The sequence below is a fragment of the Actinia tenebrosa genome, unplaced genomic scaffold, assembly GCF_029948245.1.
Source record: "Actinia tenebrosa isolate PJP-AT-01 unplaced genomic scaffold, QUT_ActTen_1.0 PGA_scaffold3__52_contigs__length_22856419, whole genome shotgun sequence".
Taxonomy (NCBI): domain Eukaryota; kingdom Metazoa; phylum Cnidaria; class Anthozoa; order Actiniaria; family Actiniidae; genus Actinia; species Actinia tenebrosa.
In genome coordinates, this window is record NW_028292580.1 from 6,196,255 (window position 1) to 6,220,119 (window position 23,865).

The window sequence follows — 23,865 nt, forward strand, 5'->3', positions numbered from 1 at the left end:
TCTGGTTATATTTTCTTGCACTTCGGGTTCCCGGGTGGGTTGTAAGCTCAATGCAGACGTTTGAGGTTTCGTCTGTGATGTTTGAACAGTAGAAGAATTAGATGAAACTTCACTTAAAGAACGCCTTAAATGTAAGGCTTTTTTGAAATCGGGATGGTCAATAATCTGATGGACCAGACAATCTACTAAGTTGATAGAAACAGCATGACTAGCACTTAAAATCAAGCGCATTTCTTTTGTTTTGCGTGAACTATTGCTACCATGTTTTAAGCAATGACTAAAAACAATAGCATTAGTTTCCGAGTGGTTCGCAGAAATAAAATGTCAAGAAACTGGTTTAGAGAGGTCTTTATTGGAATATCGTAAAGGTGGTCTCTGAAACGATCACCTAATCTTCGTCCAGTTTTTCCAACATACAGCATGTTACAATAAGAGCATTGAATGCAGTAGATGGCGTTAGATGAAGTACAGTCGAAGTGATCCTTTATATTAAAGGTAGATTTAGGACAACATTATTATTAACTACATTATTGGACGTAATATTGAATGCAATAATAAAGTTGATTAGCTGGTATCACCGTAGCTCGAGTTGGGACTGAACCCTTTATTAAAGCCTTGTTCATTTTCATAGCCATTCCCTCAATAAGTAGAGGTCTTCGCAAATAACACGAATCTTCAAAATGAGCCGAGCAAGGGGCAGCATATTTGTTTACGGATTCCCCAGAATCTCTCCTATGCCTTTGCACGAACTTCACTCATTTTTCTCGTATAACGGGGTCAACAGGAAACTGATACATAGTTATGCCTTCAGAATAGCTCAAGCTGGTGCAGCTTTGATCGTTTGGTGCACCAGCAACACAATATTGTCCTCCTCTTTTGGTTTTTGGAACACTCGCTTTCATCTTTCTCTTACTTTGTCTCTTCGTATATACAAGCTGCCACTAGTACATGAAGAAAAACTGCAATCAAGATTTGGCGTGCTCTGCTTGAAATAATTAAGTTTTGGTGGGCTGGACTGATTTATAAGATTAGGCGGGCTGGGCTGAATGAGATTTGAAGGAGGGCTAGTCGGCTGGGAATGGATTTGATTTGGCTGGCTCAGCTTGGAATGGGCATGATTTTGCTTTCTTTCATCAAGTAATGGTCTCTTATCCTTTTTATTAGGGGTCGAAACGTCTTCGTTGTCAAGCCTCTGTTCTTGAATAAGGTCCAATATGTGCTTGACTAGACCCAAAGTTTTCGTTCTTTCCTCCTTGCATGAGCTCAGAATGCCTGCAAATGCACCAAGCGTCGATGACACGAAAACATTTTGAGTTCGATTCTTGTTTGCATCCGACTTTGACCCTGCGAACCATTTGGTGGGAACTTCGCCTCCATCGATCGTAGTCAATTCTTTTATCGCAACCTCTTGAATATCGCTTGGAAAAACCTTGAAAAACTTTGATCATGTATAGGTGCCAACGACGAACCAAGAAGTGAATGCGAGAGGAGAATAAAGTTTTGGTTCTTATGCCATGACCATTGGCCATAATGATATCTGGTTCGTATTTTAATGCGAATTTTGATACTTAAAAGCGTCTGCGTAATAATGACCTTAAAGAAAGAATTGAGTGCGGTAATATTCGACGACGAATCGAAAGCCCATATAGGAGAATGGCATATTGACGGATGATAGAGAAAATCGAGATTCGTATTACAACGAGAGGAAGTCTTTGATTTAGTGAAAGCTGTGATAAAGAAAGTTTTAAAAAAGCCATATATTACAAGGGCTTATCGGTATCATATTGTGAGAAAAGTAATGGATAAAGATATTCGTATAAGCATGTGAAAAATACGACATTTCGATTTACGTGGTAATCAGAAATGGAAATTATTGTGGGTAATTATACTGAAATACTATATCATTAGTCCTACCAAACAAGTGGTAGTCGTTTCCTAGTCAAATTTATGACACCAACAAAATTTCCATTCCCAAAAACCTCAACTCATTAAGTAACCGTTATTAAGTTATTTTTGAACAAAGGGGCTTTCATTACTTGACCCGCGAGTGATTTGATACCAATATTTTGTCTGGGACATCGTCATTCTTGTTTGTTCATGGAGGAAAACATGAATGAAAATAAATGATGCTCTGCAGTCGTAAGTTTCAAGACGTTATGATAGTATACTAGATGACTATAAATACAAATATAGTTTGGAAGATTATGATTCTTTTTCTTATGAAATTAAAATTCCATCCTACTTTAAAGAATAAAAGAAAGAATGGGTAATCAAAATGAATAAATTAGAGCATAAAATGTTTGCTCATTTCACCGCCATTCCAAAGGCGACACTGATGTCCTGATAGCTAAGACGGCTGTGAAATCTGCTAAGGACAAAACTACCGTACTCGTCGCCGATGACACTAACTTGCAATGCTAGAGTTGCTACTGTACTTCATCCCTTCATCCCTTCAAGCCTGAACCCAGGAGAATGAATGTTAATCGAAGTAATATGATCATGCGGGTGGATGTAGTCCTGAGAGGGACTGTTTGATGTGTTTTATGTGACTGCCGTTTCGACAACCTGATCGAAAGTCATCTTTAGAGTCAAGTGAAGAATAAAAGTCAGATCGGTCATATTTATACTGCTACGATAACAATAGCCTGTTCGCCAAATTTGAACCCAGTGGAGTTTTGTTTCAATAAAGTCAATGGTTTGCTGAATGGAAGGCTGGCACACAACGCGAAAAACGATTTAAAGCTAGCAGTCATTGAGGCAGTAGAAGACATTTCTAGCTCATGCTATAAAATTGGCAAATACTGGCAAGTCAGTAAAAGCGATTTTTTTTTCGATGTTGAGCTTGACGGTCGATTATCTGACACAGAAGGTGAGTTATAAGCAAGAGGTTTCTTTCTTGGGGGAGATGTTAGACATGGTGCATCAAACACAAGTGCCTTGACTTCAATAGCTTTTGTGGAGCTTGTCTCTAAAATCATTCTCAATTGATGTTGGAAAAAGAAAGTATATCTACATCTACATTTTATTGTCAGCAGGAACTATACATTAAGTTATCACGCTAACTATGGGAAAATTAAATAAATAGATAAATAATAAAAAATAAAATATAGAGTATATAGAATAGCCTAGATCATAGACGAGACATGCCCCTCGCCACCCCGAGTCCCACGCCCGCGCAGACAGACTTTATGGTCTGTCTTAGTGCGCTATATACATCAACTTCACTGCCATGATCTTGAACAGTCAGCCGGAAGTCTAAAGACTTTTTCAAGTGTGGTATCTCCTCCAAAATATTCTCTTTGAAGGCATAAAAGTTCATCTTAAATAAATCTTCCTCGTTAATAAAGATTGTTCTTTCAATCGAGTAATAGGGATAATACACTTTGAGTTGTACAAGAGACATTGTAACACTGAGCTAGTCTAACTTGGAAAAGAACTGTGATGGTATAATAGCGATCTTTTCACATGCTCCCGAGTCGCTCCCGCTTTTCACAGCTGTCAAAAAAGTTTGGATATTTAACCAAATTGTTGATAAAATAAAATATTGAGAAAATTAACTAGAATTCTTTAAATTATGCGCATAGTTTTTGCAAATTTAGTGATTTAGTGACGAAATAAAACGTTAATAAAAAGTTTCAAAACCTTGTAAAGCGTTACAAAAACATGTTGTGTTCTTCAAACTTGATATGTTCAAAGTCAAAACTTTAATCAACCACGCGACAAAGGCGGCCATCCATTAAAATGAACATCTAAATCCACATTCTTCGCCTTGATTATGAGGATTATTGTAATCAACATCGTCATCATCACGTACAACATTATCATAATTACCATAACCTAAATCATAACTATTTTTATAAATCGGTATAAATATTGACACGTAAATTGTCTTTATTATATAATTAACTATAAAATGTCTATTTTTCTCTATTTCGAAAAATTGATATCTTCACACGTGAAAATAACATGTTATTTTCACGTGTGAGAATAACACCATTGCGATGGCTATTCAAAATACACGGAAAGAATTGGCTGAAAAAGCCAAAACATACTTCATTGATAATTATATAATAAACAGAGTATTACATGGGCGCTTGGAGATACGCAATTTATCTTCTCGTGTTGAAAATCTCTCACAAGTTTCATGATAATTGGATCCTGCCAAAATGAAGCACAATCGTTCACGCTTCTGATTGGACGAACGAGAGTGAAAAATAGTCGTTCTCTTTTCTGATTGGTTGAATGCATATTTGGTACGAATTTTACGCGGGCTTTTTATCGTGGATAAATCTTAGTACGTATGAAATAAAATGATATTTGCGTTTTGAAGCAATCTTAAGCACTTAATCTTAAAGTACTCACTTGAAGAAGTGTAGCCATGCCTATCGTGAGAAGTTGCCTTTGCATGAAGTTGTCTCTGCAATGAATGTGCTGACTCAATGGACTGCTGGGAATACTCTCTCAAGCAAAAAAGAAAGGAAGAAAGAGGCCTTCAAATTGTTTTTTGCAAATGAATGCAATGAAAATATTCTTAATTAATGAAATTGACAGAAGAAATATCCTTTTGTAAACCTGTCAGAAATATCTGTGGTTTTTCAAGAGAGACTGTGATAGCTATCATAACGAACATAGAGAGCATGGAACACCGTAGATGTCTCAATACCGAAATTGGTTATGAAGAGCACCCCAGCTAGAGCTGGGTCAACAGATGATGTGGAAGCAATGATTGGTCTGCTACACAGAGTTCTCGGAAATGTGTTTACACTGAAAGAATTTAAGTGTGCATGGAGGGGAATAGTAAGGTAAAAGATTTTAATTCTTATTACCAAAATATTGCAGTATCATTGTTGCTGCTGTACCCTGGAAATATTCTATCCTGGCAATGCAATCAAAAAATTTGGGATTTCCTTAAGCTTTGTTTTCATATAGCAGATCTAGATTTCATGAGATAAGAATTTCATTTGAAGCACAAGTCTTGTCATGTGGAATTCATTATTGATAAAAATAATGATGTACTTTTGTTTTCAATATGACTTGTATACTTCAGCTACTCTTTGTTTTTGAAAACACGTTTTCAAATTCAGTGAGATGCTGCAAGTCTGCACATGGAGCTTTTTTATAGTAGAAGCTGTATAATTCTCTGTACCGGTAATTATTATGGTCAGTCCCTTCAACGCAAGAAATGACTTATAACTTGAAATAGATGTTATTCATGCTTTGGAATATATTCATGCGATTTGTTTGCCTAATCAAAGCTTAGAGAGATAAGATCTAGAATGGAGTCAATTTCATCTGAGTGAGAAACACATAACACTTAGCTACAGTCATGGTACTGTAGATAAACATGCATGTATAATCACTGAGCAGCCATTGACAAATGCTCAGACTGTCATGGTCTCTTCCTACTCACATGAATATGACTAGAATCACATCTAGAGTTCAGGAAATACTATTACATCAACCTTACTGTCTTAACAATTTATGAGCAAGTAGTGTATGCTAGCTCATAAAAGAAATTAACATGCAATCTATAGTGACAAAAAAGTACCTTCTGAGTGACATTTTTCCTGAAACAGTAAAATACAAGCCAATAGACTATTTTTGTATTTGAACTAAAACAAGTTGGCAATTAAAATTCATGCAGGTTGTATTAGAAAAATGACCCATGTGCTTTGGTTCACTCCTTTTACACAACAACAAAGCAGCTTTATGCACCTATCAGCAGCTTTCCTGAAGGGGCTACCCTTTAACCAATCAGGGAAATTGTAGAATAATAGAATCATTCTTTACAATAATTTTTCCTAGGGGTGTGTGGGAAATCTTTGTTTTCAAAGTCCCCAGAGTCATTAAATCATATTTTATTATATTCATCCGAATTTGAGTATCCAAAAACAAAGTCAAGCATTTTCCCTGACCGCAAGGACAATGTTTGTAGCCAAACCCTGTGTAATGCCCCACATATCCCATTCAGAAAGCTGTTGATAGGTGCATAATTTGAAAAAAAGAATTTCAATTTCCTGTCCATGAGGACTTATTGTTTCTTTCTCCTCTTTGAGCTGCATTCTGCTGCACTGCAAGAGTTCACAATGTATTTAAATAAATAATAAATGGGAATATTAACAGTGGAGGGGCTTGAACTCGTGTCGCCTTGGTTAGAGGCAAGCACTCTCACCACTACTCTAACTGTGTTTCCCACATTAGGTTTATTTATGCGAATACCTAAAGACTCAAGAAAATCCAACCATTAGTTCTACACAGGAATATTAGAATTGTAAACATTCTGTAGGTCATCTTTTTCCCATCTCCCTTGTTTAACAATGTTCACTCCTCCAATGTAGCGGAACTGGCTTATTTGGGGCACCCATATCCGCCTCAAATTGTATATGACGATGCTGACAATAGAATGTCTTGCAAGAGCTCTTTTCAGTTTGGGAATTTTTTTTACCCAACAGTATCCCATAATATGCCATTGTCCAATGTGGTGGACTTCAAATTTAATGGCATTTTTATCACAAATGTTATCTGGCTCTGGTTCTGCTCTTACTTGAGGTTTTTGTCTATTCACAGGGATATTGTAGCATATTTCAAGGCTGTCCTGATATCTCTGTTCCCAGTGTGAGCCAACAATCTTAAAGCATTCCATGTAGTTAATTGTAGAAATGCTGTTGTTCTCTTGATCCTCATCTACTTTTTTTTCTTCAATGTTTAGTCTTTGTTCTTCTTGGACATCTGCATCATCACTTTCTTCGTCTTCTAAACTAGATCATTGAGAAGACCAGTCAATGGGTCTTCCTCTGCCTCTCTGTAGGTCTCAAAATTTACTAAGCACTGTTGCGAACCATTAGCGTTTGCAAAACAATTACAAGACGTCTGGACTTCTAAATTCAAAGGAGGTAGTAGCTGGTCAATGTTACTCGCGTCGGGAATCGGAACAGGACGCACGTTGCACGTACCAGGAGCAGATACGACTTCTAGGTCCCATATAAGAGTCGCTTCCAATGTTTGATCTTCTCGTGCGTCTTGGGAATCCTTAAACTGAAATCGAAAAAACAACGATTGCAGGTCAAACGTGTTAACAAGCGAGCGTTTTTTAACTTCAAATCGCAACAACCATATTTATCAGTCTCCACATATAATATAAAAGCTTACCTTAGTATTACAGCTTGAAGTTACAGAGACAAGAACAGGGCTGTTGATATTCTCAAATAGAGATTCGACACTTCTGGAACCATTATTTCGTGGTATCAAAGCAACTCTTCTTTCAGCGAGATTATGAATAAACGATAGATGAATCTCTCGAAAGACAAGCTCAAGACAGGCTAAGTTGCATATTCTGATTGTAACATCCGTTTTAGAAATACAATGAATGAATATAAGTGACGAATTTTCAAAAACATCTGCTTGAACATCCCGAAGCGTTCGGAAGGACGCCATCTTACTTTCCCTCTTCAATGGCCTGATAAGAGTGATGACGTGATGACGAAAATTTCGATAATATACAGTCATTCGCAAAGCATTCTGGGATAGGCTTCAGTCCTCCTTATCTGTTACTCTGCAGGTCAACATGGTTTCACTTCATAGTCGAATATAATATTTTCTACTCTATTAGTTTTCTATCCTGTCTCACAGTATCTAGCCATGCCTATCTTTGAAGATAAAACAATCGTCTATCGAGGGAAATTTAGGTAAAAAATCTACAGAGCATTATAAGCGGTAGCAAAGAATTAAAATATTGTGACTAGTAGTATTATTATGTTAATCGTAGACATCGTACGGGTATTTTGTCTCAACCATTCATTTCAGTCCTTTTAGCATTGCACTAAATACTTCTTAAGAGTTTAACAATAATCACTGAAATATTACAACACTCACAAAAACTGTTTGATAAACGGGGAATAAATTATTCCCAATCCGGAGTGAAGACGACTCAGTTCGAGCAATGGCAATTAAGTAAAATGTTACCCATTATCAACTGCGGTTCCCTATAACGACTCTAGGAATTTCTAATAAGGAATTTCTATCTATGCTGCTGTACGTTTGGTATATTTACTAAGGTTTTGACAAGTTTTATCCACAGCCAATGAGATAATATTTGATCGGGTCGGAACCCCTTCAGTCACCTCACTTGCTTTACTAGGTTGTGTTCGCTTCAATATACCAGTAAATTAGGCTACGAATCCTGATGAGAACTGGAAATGGAATATTAAGATAATGAACTTCCTCATAGAAGCCCAAGAAAGCAGTTTAAAGTCCAAAGACTCCCAAAAAACCCCAAGAAACGCAAGGACGTTGTCAGTATCCCATACATTTCTTTGTAAATCAAGAAGAACGAGTATGAGTTAAATAAGTTAGAAGGAACTTGTATGGTGAAGAGGTGGAGGAAAGTGAGAGGAAAGATAATGGCAATACATTTCTCGTTACTATCTGTTCTAGACCAGGAAAGTTAGCAGCTCACTTTCTTTTAAACGAGCAAATGAGGGTAATCTTGCTTTATCCGACTTGTCTCATGTATTTTAGTGTGTGTGTGTGTGGTTGGGGGGGGGGGGGGGGGATACATTTTACATATCATGTGAAGGGGATGATTGAATTCTTTTTCTATAGTAAATGGGGAATGGTATGCAAAAGGAGATCCTGATAAAAGAATGGAAGCAGCTTCCTCTCCTCTAATTCATGACAGATCCCTAATGATTAAATATTAAATCGTCATTGTTCACGTGTTCATTTAGGAAGACCTGTGGAACTAGCGGTGGCAGCAGCGCAATTTTCCTATGAAAATATTACTTTTTGAATTGGCCATCTTGACTTAGGAAATTCATGGTTCAGGGCTATAAACTGCACCAGGACAGCTAACTCTTTTTCTTGCTATAGACATGTTCTCAGATTATTCCTCTAAAAAAAGACACACAAAGACTAGCATGATTACTACATTATTAGCATGATTACTACAATATTATCGTTATTGCCACCGTTATAAATTTAAAAAAACGTAATTCTGATAAAAATGAAATATCTATCCTATCGTATATTGTTCTGATAAAAATGAAATATCTATCGTATTTTTTGTGTCCATGCTCGCCATGATATCAGGATCTAGCTATCGCCTGCAACTTATTATGGTTTGAATTTACGTATGTTTTGATTACCAATTTTCCTGTACTTTAACCAACAGATTCAAACGTTAAAAAACGTTTTGGAGGTTCTTTTTCTTCCTTTTTTCCCCCTTTTCCATGGAGTAGAACTTGGTGGACGGACTACGCCATGTCGTTTCGACATAGATCTAATTCAATGGCTTTTGAATCTCAAGCTTTTAAAAACCACTTTTTCCTGGGTAGTTGGTCTTCTAAAAATTTGAAACAACGCGCTTCCGATGAAAATTGTAAACATGCAGAAACCTGAATCTGATAGGGTGCTTGAAGTCACGTGCACCGTGTCGCACACCACCACCTGGTTCCTAATAAAATGTGGAAAAAAAAAAAAAATCTTGTGGAGAAGGGTGGTTACTTGAAAACCAGGCTACAATTACAGATAAATAATGTATTTTTCATATTTTGAGAGTTTATGTTGATAAAAATTCACATTTCATGACTTGTGTATTATCGTTCCTAGGTAAACTTTCTAAAAGTTGAAGACGTTTAAAAGACATCTTTTATTTGCCATTTTTTGGGGGAGGGGTGGTTTCTTAAAGGCCAGGATACAATTGAAAAATAATTTATTTCTCATTTTTTTGAGGGTTTATATTAATGGAATTTCACATTTCATGACTTGTTTATCATCGTACCTAGGTAAACTTTGTAAAATTTGACGAATTTAAAATAATATTTTAAATTGCTATTTTGTAGGTAGGGTTGGGGGGAGGGGTGGTGAAACCACAGATACCTGGGAATCGTAAAAGAATATTGTTTTCTAATTAATTTTCACATTAAGAGAGAATTGTTTTCGTATTAAAGCGTTGTACAAGGCTGTTGTACAAGGCTAAAATACACAGCTAAACTGGAGTGAAAGTCATTTTGCAGCGGGCTGTCTAATCGCCATGTAGCTGACAGCGCTTATCATCGAAATACAGCCACTTAACCATCGCTGTTCGGCACTGCTACATGGCTGTTACAGATTGTGTGATACTACAAGAACCTGTCGAGAGGAAAAAGCCATTTTACAGCCATTTTGCAATGCCTTACCTTAATAGTTGGAGTGACGGTTTTCCTTGCCATTTTGACGAGTAGGCAAGGAATAACAAGGCCAGGCTACTAAGCTCCATACATTTCTTGTAAATTTCTCGAGCGTGACGCGACACCTCTTCAAAAATTCTCTTTTTTACAGTTTCAAACTTTATGTATAGAAAAACCCTTCCAGGATCTGAAAGGTAAGACTATAACATAATTGTAGCGTGAATATCTAGCTTCAGAAGGCGTTATTTAGCTTAATATTAGCCGATGTTTGTCAGGGCTTCGACCGCGTGGCGTACGTGAGCGAGCATGCAAATCAAAACAAACACGGTTCTTCGATTTCTTTTGTTTCCTTTTAATTTTCTATTGAATATTTATCTAAACAAAGATAAAGCCCGATATTTAAGTTAAACATGGGACTGAATGTTTCTGTTTTGAATATTCTTTATTTAAAGAAATGGCATCGAAACCTAAAAAAGCTCACTGCTGTGTTGGTGGATGTAATAATGATGATCGATACCCACAAAAATATGTTATACGCTCTCATGTTTAAAAAATGCGCTTTTTTAAGTTCACAAAAGCTCAGAGCAAACGTAAAATCTGGATTGATAATATACCTTCAGGACTGGAAGGTAATTTCTCACCTGGTAATGGAACATACGTGTGTGCAAACCATTTTGTTGACGGAGAGCCAACTTCAGTAAATCCAAACCCAACACTCTTTTTGACCTTGCTTCAAGACAAGTATGGTAACACTCCGAAAAAAAGAAAAGCTCTGCATAGAGAAGAGCCTGCTACATCAACATCACAAATCGATAATGTTGGAGATATGGAGATTGAAGATGATGATGATGGTGGTGAATATAATGTTGAAATACATGATAAATCACAGTCTGAAGACTCAGACTGGGAACCAGAAATAGTTTTCCCCGACCTGTGCTTTGAAGAAATTTCTAGAGAAGGGATGGTAACTGAGTACACTGGATTACCTAGTGCTAAAATTTTTCAATATTTGTTTGAGAGTCTAATACCAAAGGCTAAGAACATGACCTACTGGAAAGGTCAAGTTCAAGTTTCAAAAGAAAAACCAAATGAAGTGACAATTCACAAACTGAATGATATATTTAAACTGTTTGAAGAGGCAAGAGAGGAACCACCATCAGTCAAAAGGGGACCCAAAAGAAAATTGCTTTTAGAACAAGAGTTTCTAATGGTCTTAATGAAAATAAGATGTGGATTGATGAACCATGATCTTGCCTTTAGATTCAAGATTTCACCTGCTCTAGTGTCCAAAACTGTTGCAACATGGTTGAGATTTATGGCAAAAGAACCTAGCTGGATGATCATGTGGCCAAGTAAAGGTCAAATTAAACTTGAATTACCAGATTCATTTCAAAGACTCTATCCTAATGTACGCTGCATTATAGATTGTACAGAGGTGTTTACAGACACTCCTAGTGCTTTAGATGTACAGGCAGCACTATGGTCTGAGTACAAACATCACTGTACAATGAAATTTCTGGTTGGGATAACCCCCAATGGAGCCCCTTCATATGTGTCTCAGTGTTATGGAGGCAGGGCAACTGACAAGTTCATAGTGAGAGATTGTGGATTTTTAGATCTAGTAGAGCGCAATGACCAAATTATGGCAGACCGTGGCTTCAAAATTAAAGAGGAGCTTCTGATGAGAAATGCAACTTTGTGTATTCCTCCTAGCACAACTGCAGGCTTGCAAATGGTTTCAAGTGAAGTGAGAAATACATCACGTATTGCTAATGCAAGGATTTATGTAGAACAAGCCATTGGCCGATTGAAGCACTTCCGTATCTTGAAAAATGTGCTTCCTCTGAGCCACCTTTACCTATGTGATGACATAGTAAAGGTTGTGTGTGCACTGACTTGCTTACGTGGACCTTTGTGTGAGTGACTGCACTAATTGGAATACAATATTATAATTTTATTTTTCAACAGAGAACAAACTAGTGGAAAACAAAAACACTTTGTACAATAGTATTATATGATGTTATTGATACTCTATGGATTGAGTGTCATAACTCAAACTGACTACCATGCCTATTAGTTTGTTTTGTTTATCAAACAGTTATCTACATTAGTCAAGTGATTACAACAAGATCTAGTCCCAAACAGTGTGAAACTTGATTTGATTTTTTTTTCTTCATTGCGATGAGAAACTATATATATATGTATTTAGTTTGATTTAGGCATTTTTTCTCAATGTAACAATAACAACTATTATTAAAAATCCAAGTTCTCTAACTTTGAAAATATTAAATATTAAAAATAAATATGATTTATTTATACAACAGTTTGGACATCTTCAGTAATATATACTTATCAGTGATGCAAGTCAGCCATCATATCCTGTAAGCATGCACTGCAAATCCATTCTTCATCAGGTTCACTGTTCATGACTTGAATACATTTGAAGTGATACCAGGCTGAACAGTGGTCACAGCAGACACTACTTTCAGGTGAGGATTCAGGTAGTTCCTCGCCCTCTAAAATAAGTTTCTCGCATATTGGACAAAAGTAAATTGTCCTCAGTCCTAGTAAAACTTTCAGCATGTATGATTTAAAGAATACATCAAGTTTTAGCAAAGCTCTCTGCCAAAAGTCAGGATCAAATTCAATTGCCTCAACATGCAACTCTTTGGGGGTCCAGACAAGGAAGTAGCACGGATCTCTCAAGGATACTGGTCTTCGAGTCTCGATTTTCAAAACGTGTCTCGAGTTCCAAGAACGAGTCTCGATCTCTAACGACATGTCTCGATTCCCAAAAACGAGTCTCGATTCAATCGAGGGGCTTTAATCGAGGGACGATCGAGGAGGCTTTTTGGAAATCGAGGGACGATCGAGTTCAAACCGAAATACGTGCGTTAAAAAAGCAAAGGCTTACATCAAAGCTATCCGCTATCCTATTATATTATATATTGAAGAGATAGAAAACGAGCGCGTGTTGAGTTATACAAGCACGCGGGAAATTGCGTGAGTCCGAGAAAAGGGATCCGAGAAAAGTACTAATCATATAGAAAGTAAAATTAAATGTGCCATTATTTTGGCCCGCTTTTCACGTAAATTATGGAGGACTTATTGGATATTTTTTCGTTGTGATTTAATTTAAACAAAAATATCCCTGCATAATAATTAAATCCAAAATTTCTAAATATACTGTAGGGTCGTTTTATGGCAAGACTGGAGTGCTCCTATTTGCAATTGCCTTCAAAAAAACGGGAATAAAAAATGGGAATATAAAAATGTTTTTATGATGAAAAGGTGGAACTTTGGGAGTTGGACTCTTTTCGATTATTTCGAGCCGTTAATCATTCGAAGTAAAAAATTGCACACGTAACACAGACGCGTGATATGACGCAATGTAAGGACCTCCGTTTTATTTTTTCTTAACTTAGTATACATTTATTTATTTTTGTTGCATTAAATTTTTAATAAGAATTCATTTTTTTTACATAACATGTGCTAATTTAATACTAGTAATTATCTCGCAAATATCAGACTCCTATATTAACAAATCTCGTTTCATATTTCCTACAAACTGTATTTGCTAATATTCAGAATACATATAATATAAAAATGGCAGCAGTACTTTTTTTTTTAAAAGCTGTAATGATATGTGTTACAGAATCTATCCCAATTCCCAATGAAAGTTTTAGTGGACATCAAAGTTTTTCCATGGCATATATATTTGGAAATTATTTTTTTTCATAAGCATGTGTCCTGTCCGTGGAATTTTGTGGTATTGCCTTGATGACGTCCACCAAAACCGAGTTTGTTTGACCAAAAATGAAAAAAAGCCAGTGACGAATAAAGTAGACTAGTCATCCTTTATACGTTTAGCTTTTTCCCTCCTTAATTTTCTCCTCTTTTTCGCTGCTTCTTTTGTTTCTCTGTTTTCCCTTTCCTTTTCCCTTCTTACCCTTTCCTCCCTTTCCCTTTCCCTTCTTACCCTTTCCTCCCTTTCCCTTTCTCTTCTTACCCTTTCCTCCCTTTCCCTTTCTCTTCTTTCGCTTTCCTCCCTTTCCCTTTCTCTTCTTTCGCTTTCCTCCCTTTCTCTTTCCCTTCTTTCCCCTTCCTCCCTTTCCATTTCTTCGTTTTCCCTTGGTTCCCTTTCCTTTTCCCTTCCCTTCTTTCCCTTTCCTTCTTTTTCTTTTCCGTTTCCTTTTCCCTACTTTCGAATTCCCTTTCCTTTTCCCTTCCATTTTTCTCTCTTCACCATTTTTTCTTCCTTTTTCTTGTTGTTCAAGGTTCACAATCATGTCATCTGTAAATTAAGAAAAAACATCCAACTACATTAATTGTGTACTAATAATTTATTGTTTATACTAATTTTTTTATTTCTTTTTTTGGAATGTTTTGAGATAATAAGCTTTGTTAATAATCATGAATATAATAGACATATTTTACCATCACAAAGCAGTAAGGTGGAGTCATCTCCTTTATCATATTCATTGTGATCGATTTCGCTGAAAACCACCTGAAATGGGAAAGAAAAAAATGGGCAGCAACAGAGGCAGTATTCTTTACTATATAAAAAAAGATATAAATAAATAATTATTTGAAAAATAAAATGAAAACATTCAAGGAATAAAACATTCACAGAACCCCATTTAAAAATCCCCATCAAATTGTACTATTCTACAATATCCACGCCAAGGCATAATGTAGACATGCCAGTCCTGTGTGCAAAACTAGCCGTTGTGTTTGACACCCACCAGTCCAGGCCAGTCCCTCCGGATGCAAACTCAGCGTTGTGCTTGACACCCTCCGGTCCAGGCATGCTGCAGACATGCAAGTACCTCCGGGTACAAACCCAGCATTGTGCTCAACGCCCTCCAGTCCAGCCCAGCACCTCCAGGTACAAACATGGCTATGTGCTTGACACCATTAGGTCCAGGCATGCTGCAGACATGCCAGTCCCTCCGGGTGCCAACAGTGTGTTGTGCTTGACACCCTCCGGTCCATGCCTGTCCCTCCGGGTGCCAACAGTGTGTTGTGCTTGACACCCTCTGGTCCATGCCTGTCCCTCCAGGTGCCAACAGCGTGTTGTGCTTGACACCCTCCGGTCCATGCCTGTCCCTCCGGGTGCCAACCCTGTGCTGTGCTTGACACCCTCCGGTCCATGCCTGTCCGTCCGGGTGCCAACCCTGTGCTGTGCTTGACACCCTCCGGTCCATGCCTGTCCGTCCGGGTGCCAACCCTGTGTTGTGCTTGACACCCTCCGGTCCATGCCTGTCCCTCCGGGTGCCAACCCTGTGTTGTGCTTGACACCCTCCGGTCCATGCCTGTCCCTCTGGGTGCCAACAGTGTGTTGTGCTTGACACCCTCCGGTCCATGCCTGTCCCTCTGGGTGCCAACCCTGTGCTGTGCTTGACACCCTCCGGTCCATGCCTGTCCGTCCGGGTGCCAACCCTGTGTTGTGCTTGACACCCTCCGGTCCATGCCTGTCCCTCCGGGTGCCAACCCTGTGTTGTGCTTGACACCCTCCGGTCTATGCCTGTCCCTCCGGGTGCCAACCCTGTGTTGTGCTTGACACCCTCCGGTCTAAGCCTGTCCCTCCGGGTACAAACCTGGCTTTCCGCTTGACACCCTCTGGTCCAGGCATGCTGCAGACATGCCAGTCCCTCAGAGTGCCAAACTTAAGCGGCCATTTTCCAGTCCCAAAGCATGCCCTTAACTTATGCTCACACCTTGAGGTTCAAGCATTCAAAGATGATGCCATCCTCACCAAGTGCTTAAAAAAGTAAAGAATACTCAACCCTGAAACTGCATAAGTACAAAAGCACTTACCTCTTCCTCATCACTGTCACGAACATAATGCGGCTGTTGAATAAGAATAATAACGTAATAAAATTAATATGCCTATTAAAGTTTCTAAACAATCTATCAAGTTACCATGCAAACTTACCAGTTTGTATCAGTTTCATTTCCATTTTATATTCATTCAAAGGGAAGCAAAGGATTAACTTCCCTTTTACTTTCATGGAGAACTTTCTGTAAACTACATTAGGATCCAGATTGAAAAGGAATTCATTTTATAAATAGGTTATGAAACACTAGTTTAATTTCATATAAATTAATGGCCATGGTTTATATACCCCAACTTTTTCCTCCTGCACAATTCCACTGCTTTACATTATAGTAAGGATAAAAAGTTGAATTATACACCGTGAAAAGATGAATAAATGAAAAAAACGAAAAAAGTACGTTTTTTCATCTTTTCACGGTGTATAATTCAACTTTTTATCATTACTGTTTCATTAGAAACACCGACGCATCTCACACTAGGCTTTAGCTAGTTATCTCGACTTATATTACAATAGTGACTGCAAGTAACAGCATTTCAATGACTGTAAATCACTGTGCATATAGCTATTGAACATTGTTTTTTTATGGAAAGTACCATTTCTTTCTCTATTATACGAATAACCAATAAAAATTTTTTTCTTACGTTCTTCACTTGCATGGGAACCTTCCTGAATGAAAGCAATGAGCGGAAAGTCTGCTTCCATTTCTTCTGCAGAATTACTGAGTGATCTAGTAGTGATAGTTGTTTGTTACTAAATGTACTGTCCAATAAAATTTATATCCACAAGCATGATAAGAACAAAAACATATATCTGCAAAAACATGCTGTGCAAGTTTTTTTTGAAATGGCTCCAAAAATTTTTCTTTGTTAAAATATATTTCAATGATGTCTAAATGGGAAGTTTTGACTGGATGAACATTTTTTTCAGCCCATCCATTCGACAATGTCACCAGTCATATATCATGCTCATATCAAAATAATTGTGCCCTCAGAACACTATATATAGTACCTTAAGAATTTGTGGAGATCTTCATTCTCCTCCTCAGCAATCAAAAACAACATTGGCCTCTGTAGATGGAAGGCTTGGAGACATGCCTGAACATGATAAATAGCATTTTTTATACACTTTGGTGACATACATTATATAACTATGGAGAAAAAAACCTATAACTACCTCATCCAGATCATCCACAGGAAGGATGACAAGCCCACTGACTTCATTCAGTTTATTCAATGCTGAAGCTGGTTGAAGGAAAAGATAAAAAGGGAAGGGGAAAAATATAACAAAGCATTAGTAATAGTAAAGGAAAACAATTAAAAACTATTACTTTCAAAATAGAATTGATATGGTGTACATATACCTGACTCATTTATATCACTGAATATGCTGCTTTCTTTTATTTCACCAACTGAAGTAACGAAGCAGAATAAAAAAATTAATAAACTGGAATAACAAAATAAAAACTGGCGTTTACAAGCTTTTAATTGTAATGCTTAAAAAAAAAAAAAAAAACAGCTGTACTTAAACATAGTTGGAACATTTTAAAACAGTTTATCGAGAATTAGGACTTTATTTGTAACATTTAGAATTTTGGTTTCAAGATGGCTGCTTCTGTCATACAGCACATATCAATTTCACTTTTTGCCAAATTTCCTGACTTTCAAGTGAGAGCTAGTCGTTCATCAAACATCTGAATTATCTATCTTTTACATATTTGAAGAAAAAGTTATTAAGCAAGAGAGCAAATTACATTTGTCAATAAAACTAATGCCGACTTTTTAAAGTTATGTCCACAGTTAATATATTTACATCACTACTATGCACATGCAAGCTTTTTGCTGCAAAACAAATATTTTAAAGTCCTTGGTAAAACAAAGGATTCTCAATTTCTGTCAACTAACATGGCATGCAGCATAAACACTGACATAGTGAACCTTAACACATTGTGGCCTATTAAAGCACGAATCATGATCCAATCCTTCATCACGATCATGAACAAATTGCACCTGGTTAGGAACTAATCAAAGCAATTTAAAAGATATAAATCAATGAATGGTGACTCTTTATTTAAGACAACTGGGTCTTCTATTAAAAAAACATATGAAAGGGCTGAATTGAATATGTTATAAAAAATACTGTAAATGTTCAGTTCCTGGAAAATCAGTCGGATTTTTCACACAAAACTTCCTAAGAACAGTACATATTATAGGGCCTTTAATTTTAAGCTTATTTGTTGCAAAAAGTGCTTACAGATGCAGGGTTGTCAATAACATTTTTGGTGGGTGGGTATGAAAATGAAATAGGCGGCTGACACTCACACACAATGGGAACGGAATTGGTTGAACAGGTGGTAGAATCTGCTGGTTGCTGGCTTATATTGACATCAATAAGATGAGCATTTTAAACATGTTTAGGTTGCTGCTTCTTGAAGGGTAAAGTTAACTATTGCACAGGTATGATATTTTGCTAGTTTTATAGCTGATATTAATTTCCTTTCTTGTAACTGAAGTCTATCAATCCCACAATAATTTGAAATATGCATCTTAAAGTAACCATGGAACTTGTTATTGCACGTCTAATGTAACTAAGCCTATACCATTACTTACATGATGGAGATGGTAATTGTGTTGCGGGACTGTTTGCAGCTGCTAATTAAAGGGAAATAAAAATACGAAAAAAATAATATAATAAATATTCTGCATAGTTGATTAGAAGTCAGTTAGCAAAAAAAATTGTAACTTTATTTAACTTACATGAAGTTGATTCATCTAGCCATTTTGATGGTGAAGATGAACCTGAAAATGGTAGACGAAATATAACATAACATTAAAATCAATGATGTACTGTACAAATGTAAATGTTACAAAGTTTTTTTTTTTTTTTGCAAATGTTTATTTATTTATTGGCCCTGCAGTGTTGGTAATGCTCATCCTATGACCAATGATTTGGTCCAAACTAGAAAGCACAAATGAAGAAGATAAAACATACCACCAAGTTCGGGGCTTTCTTCACTACTGTCTGATAAACCTATAAAAAGGATAAAATAAATTAATCCTTGATATGCACTTGTTCTCTGATTAACGAATGATTTCAAAAATATATAGCTGGTACAACTAAAAAATTAAGTTCTTAGAGTATTGGAATCACATACCAATGTTATCATTATCTCCATCATCTAATTCTTCTAAATCACTGGCATCTACATTATTACAATACTAATAGTTATTAAACTATGATATATGTATAAATCATTATCTTTCTAATGGATCCAAAACAATGTCATGGGGATTGCTAGCTGGTGTTTCCTATATATGTCCCCTCCTTAAAATTCCTGGGCTACCAATTTGAATCTAAAGGAATAACATAACACGAAAAACAATATTTAAAAACTTTTTTCATCAATACTCATTTATTTATATGGTTATGAATATGTAGATAGAACCATATCGAAAAACCAAAAAAGAGCCCCAGAAAGTTTGTTTTTGGAAAACACCTAATACATACATGTTAAATTTGTCTTGGCTGCTAATTTTCTTAGGCCAGGAAAAGACTTTAATGGTGTACATGCAAAAGAACACAAATGTAGTCTCGTAAACCAAAAATTAAGACAAACAAGAGAGATACATATATAACTGGTTCATTATAATCTTAATACTGTCAGTTTATCTCTTTGAAGATAATTGAAGATATACTCACTGATAACACTCTTTGCAGCTGTGGCATGCTTCTTTATTTCAGTATTCTTAGTCCTTTTGCTAACTACAAAGTTGAAAGATAGATACATGTAGCATAATAGGCAATTAATTATAAATAAGTATTCTACAAGGAATTTTATTTAAGACATTTTAAATAAAAAAAAAACCAACTACTTACTGATAGTACTCTTTACAGATGCGTTCCTATTAGTTTCTTTTGCAATGTTTTTGGTACTTTTTCCAGCCGCAAAGTTGAAAAATAGATAGCATAATTAGCTATGACAAAGGCTCATTTTTTTCTCATTTCTTTCAGAAAGAGGAGGAAAAAAGCCTTTATATAAAAAATACATATACATAAAATGAAATATAAAAAATATTAATAAAAAATAAATAAAAATTTATACATACAGGATAATGTTTGATTTTTGTTGCTTGATGTCTGACTTTGGCCACTCATAGAGTTTGGTGATGAACCTGCTGCAAATAAATACATTATAATGATTATCAGGTGATTATTGAAAATCTTTCACACTGATTGGTCGAGAAACTCAGATTATCACATGATAATCACCTCCATCGATAGTAATAACATTGACCTCTAAATAATTGTTAAATATTATTATGTATATTATTATGTATATGACCATAACTTTATAATTTTCGTATTTCTATTGTCATTTTTTTATTTTATGATTATCATTTGCTATGATTATGCTTTATGTAAAACAGGGCCCCTCTGGTACAAACTTATATCTTGCTTATATCAAGCTTGTCATAAAGAGAAACGATTCAGAAATAACTAAAAAAATGAAATACTTAATATCAACACTTATTATTTTAGTTTTATTCAGCACAGGTCGCCCAAGCTCTGTATCTGTAAGATAGTATAAGAGAACGTAAATCAAAAACATAATAAAGATTCAATGCAATCGTCTATATCATTTTCAACCATTCCTTTTCTATCCGATAGAAGCGAATTGGTCAAGGATTGAGCGAGTTATATAGACTTTTCAAAATGAACGCTTTCCCCTGCCTCTAAATAATTGATTTTCAGAATCACCTCTAAATACATCTTTTTCCGGTATTTCAGTCAGCGGATGCTGGAAAGTGATATGTGCCTATACCATGTGGTATGTGGTCCACCTGCTGGACCATTGACAACTTGGATCTGCATGTGAGACGCTCTCAATGCGTTTCACTACGGAGTCCATTATTTGAGAAGATGGGCCAGGTATGGAGGTTGATGCTCCTCCTAAATTCAAGTTTAGAGGTCCACCTCGAGCTTTTTTCATCCAAGCAACCCGTGGATGTATTATTGACGTAAGTTTTCTCAACAAATACAACCAAGCCAATAAAAAACAAATCAGTAAAGTGCGGTTGATACATTGGTGTAATAAATTATTCCTGGGGTCAATAAAATATACCATGAACTAATACCATATGAAACAACCAAGAATTAAACCTTGTTTCTGACTTTCATTACTTTCTTCAGTTTTTCTGTAGAAAATAATGTCTACGATACCATACGTGACGTCATCGAAGAGGGAGAGACAATGGGAAGGGCAATCGATGTAAACAATTTGAAAAGTGTCGACATTCATGTGGTGGTTACGGTTGTAAAATACCAGAAAATGGAGGTACGTGGTTAAATGGCATGTAAGCTCCTCCACAGCCGTCACATAATTTTTGCGCCTGTAGCAGTACTGGAAATACGCTTTATAAAAAAATATTACACATTACTATTACTATTATTATTATCATTGCTGTTATTATTATCAAACTATAAATAATACATAAGTAATAAGGCGGTAATAAGTTCAAAAGTTAACTAGTATGTATTTATCATATTCTTAGACTGAGAGCAACAAGACGAGTGCTGTAAATAAAAAGTAGGTAAAGTTCAATCAAATCCAGATTCCACCCCCTTCGAACTGCTATCATTTGGAATTCCATGGATAATATGTCTTGTGATTTATTCACAGGCGAGACAACGAAGCGGACCAGACTGGAACTGGACGGATTGAAGAATTCGTCGATTTCTTAGTGAAGGAGGGGGAAATCGATAGAATTTTAAAAGAGGCAGACGCAGTGGCGAGGAAATTGCCAAAAACTTTTGGTAGGGGAGGGAATATTGGAATGGCAAGTCTGAAGGGCCTCAATGTGTCAATAAGGGAGGTGTTTGAAGCACGTATTCAAGCACCAGACACCCTCGCTGACGAAGTTGACGATATTGTCATCAAACGTTTCATGACACATGACAGAACACATCCAGATAATCTGTATAGCTTAGCTAATGATTCAAACGACACTGGCTTGAACAATTGACAATTGTGGTTAATTAAACGGTTCTAGCTTAAGACAAAAAAAAAAAAAGAAGGAAAAAAAAGCAAAAGCAAACAAAAAAAAAACACAAAACATTCGCAATGCTTCCAATAGAATCTTAGCCGTTCGCAGCTGCATGTTCCTTAAACGTGCAGACAGGAGAGAGGAAACGAAAAAACTTAACAACTATTAAAATAAAGTTACAATCAAACGTACGAAAAATAAACTGCACTAGACGCTGAATAGAGTGTGTGCGGCCGTGTGACTCAAAACTCTTGAGATATGACTAACAATGAAACAGTCGCCATGTTGGTTGAGCAAAACTGTAAAAACTTATTCCAAACTCATGCCATACTGATACATGAAACTTTAACCACACCTTTTTTGTTTATACTGCGTTCTCGTTGCAAAAATGAGGGCGTATGTATGCATCATATTTCTATCTCTTGAGATAGTCATTTTTGAATTCAGGAGAAGAACGGAAGGATTGAGACGTTATATTATTATTATTAAGATATTAGATGCTCCAATTTAAAATTCAAAGACAAGAAATGCCTAATCAAATGTGTGCTGAGAAAAATGGAAATGAGGAAATATAACTCAGCACAGAAAATAAAGCCCGAAAGAAAAAAAGATAAAGCCTTTAGTCTCTTGCTTTCTTTTATATATTGTCCACAACAAGTCTGTTTATCGTTGTTACACTTTGTTCCACTAGTCCAGCATACAAATTTCTTTTTTTTTTTCTTCTCTTTTTGCCGTCACCGCCACATTTATAGTTTTCATTTCACACATTCAGGATCATTACTAATTGTTTCTTAAATCACACGAGAGGAATACTTCCTCGATTTCCAAAAAGCCTCCTCGATCGTCCCTCGATTAGGATCATTCATTGTTTCTGGTAAACGACGCACGTCCATACGGATACGACGCTCGTTTATCAAATCGTGTACGATTCATTGAACGAGCGTCGTATCCGTATGGCTCATGTCCGGTCCGGACGATGTTGAGTGAACGAGCGTCGTGTAGGGTGAACGTGCGTCGTTCGAATGATCGAGCGTCGTAGATGCATCAGCGAAAGTTTGGTATGACATATGAAGCGCGTGCCGTACCCATTCCAAGCTGTCTTTGATGTTTTTTATAATTTTTTCATAAATAGTTGCTCTCTCGAATGCTTTGTAAACCGCAACTGTTTCGATTACCCGAGTCTATGATGTTCGGACTATATGTATATCACTTTATGCAGATAAAGAAATTAAATCACCTAGTTGGAATACATTCAACTAGGTCTAAAAACAATTAGCAAATGAAGCTTGAAAGAAAAAGAATGAAAATCATAAACGAAACCAAGAAAAACTCAAATTCCTTTATACATATATATAAGATGCATTTTATAATTCCGTTTTCTTTCTTTACATTTATACACGATTCAGACAAACACGAGTCAGACTATCCATATTTATATGTAACTCTCTTTTATTTTTCATATTTTGTTACATATCACTTTTATAAATATTACATGACGCTTCAGATATTAAACAAAAATTGATAATTTCCATTTTTTTATTTTTAACTACAGTTTCAGACATAAAAATAGGAACCAAAGGAGTCTGTATGAATTACTAATAAGCCTGAAGCGAGATGACGTTTTACCCCCGTCTATAGACCATAATACTTTTCACACTGCTTTTGTTCTTTAATTATGACTATTGTTCTTGTATTCTCTAAGGAGTCAAAAAATTTAATATGAAAGAATTTCAAAAACTATTATGGTCTAGAGACGGGGGTAAAACGTCATCTCGCTTCAGGCTTATTATTAGTATTCCAAATGTTTCACGGCTTTAG

At 36.3% G+C, this 23,865-nt stretch overlaps 2 protein-coding genes, 1 long non-coding RNA gene and 1 pseudogene across 3 annotated transcripts in view; 3 read left to right on the top strand and 1 right to left on the bottom strand.

The window, feature by feature from the left end:
• LOC148908305 (uncharacterized) overlaps positions 1-23,865 on the top strand; it is a 188,228-nt gene that overhangs the window by 31,163 nt on the left and 133,200 nt on the right. The gene's annotated exons all lie outside the window — the stretch shown is intronic.
• On the top strand, positions 10,512-12,309 carry LOC116287928 (uncharacterized; annotated as a pseudogene).
• Positions 12,499-23,865, bottom strand: part of LOC116292729 (uncharacterized) — a 53,022-nt gene continuing 41,655 nt past the window's right edge. Inside the window, exon 4 of the mRNA XM_089035177.1 lies at positions 12,499-12,865. Within this exon, the coding sequence (XP_088891303.1) occupies positions 12,519-12,865 (347 nt within the window). The 3' untranslated portion in view covers positions 12,499-12,518. The remainder of the gene's footprint in view (positions 12,866-23,865) is intronic.
• On the top strand, positions 20,356-22,101 carry LOC148908308 (uncharacterized). The gene is made up of 4 exons (XM_089035002.1): positions 20,356-21,021; positions 21,194-21,338; positions 21,556-21,590; positions 21,684-22,101. Exons 1-4 carry the CDS (start codon positions 20,834-20,836, stop codon positions 22,024-22,026), a joined length of 711 nt encoding a protein of 236 aa, XP_088891128.1. The 5' UTR covers positions 20,356-20,833; the 3' UTR covers positions 22,027-22,101.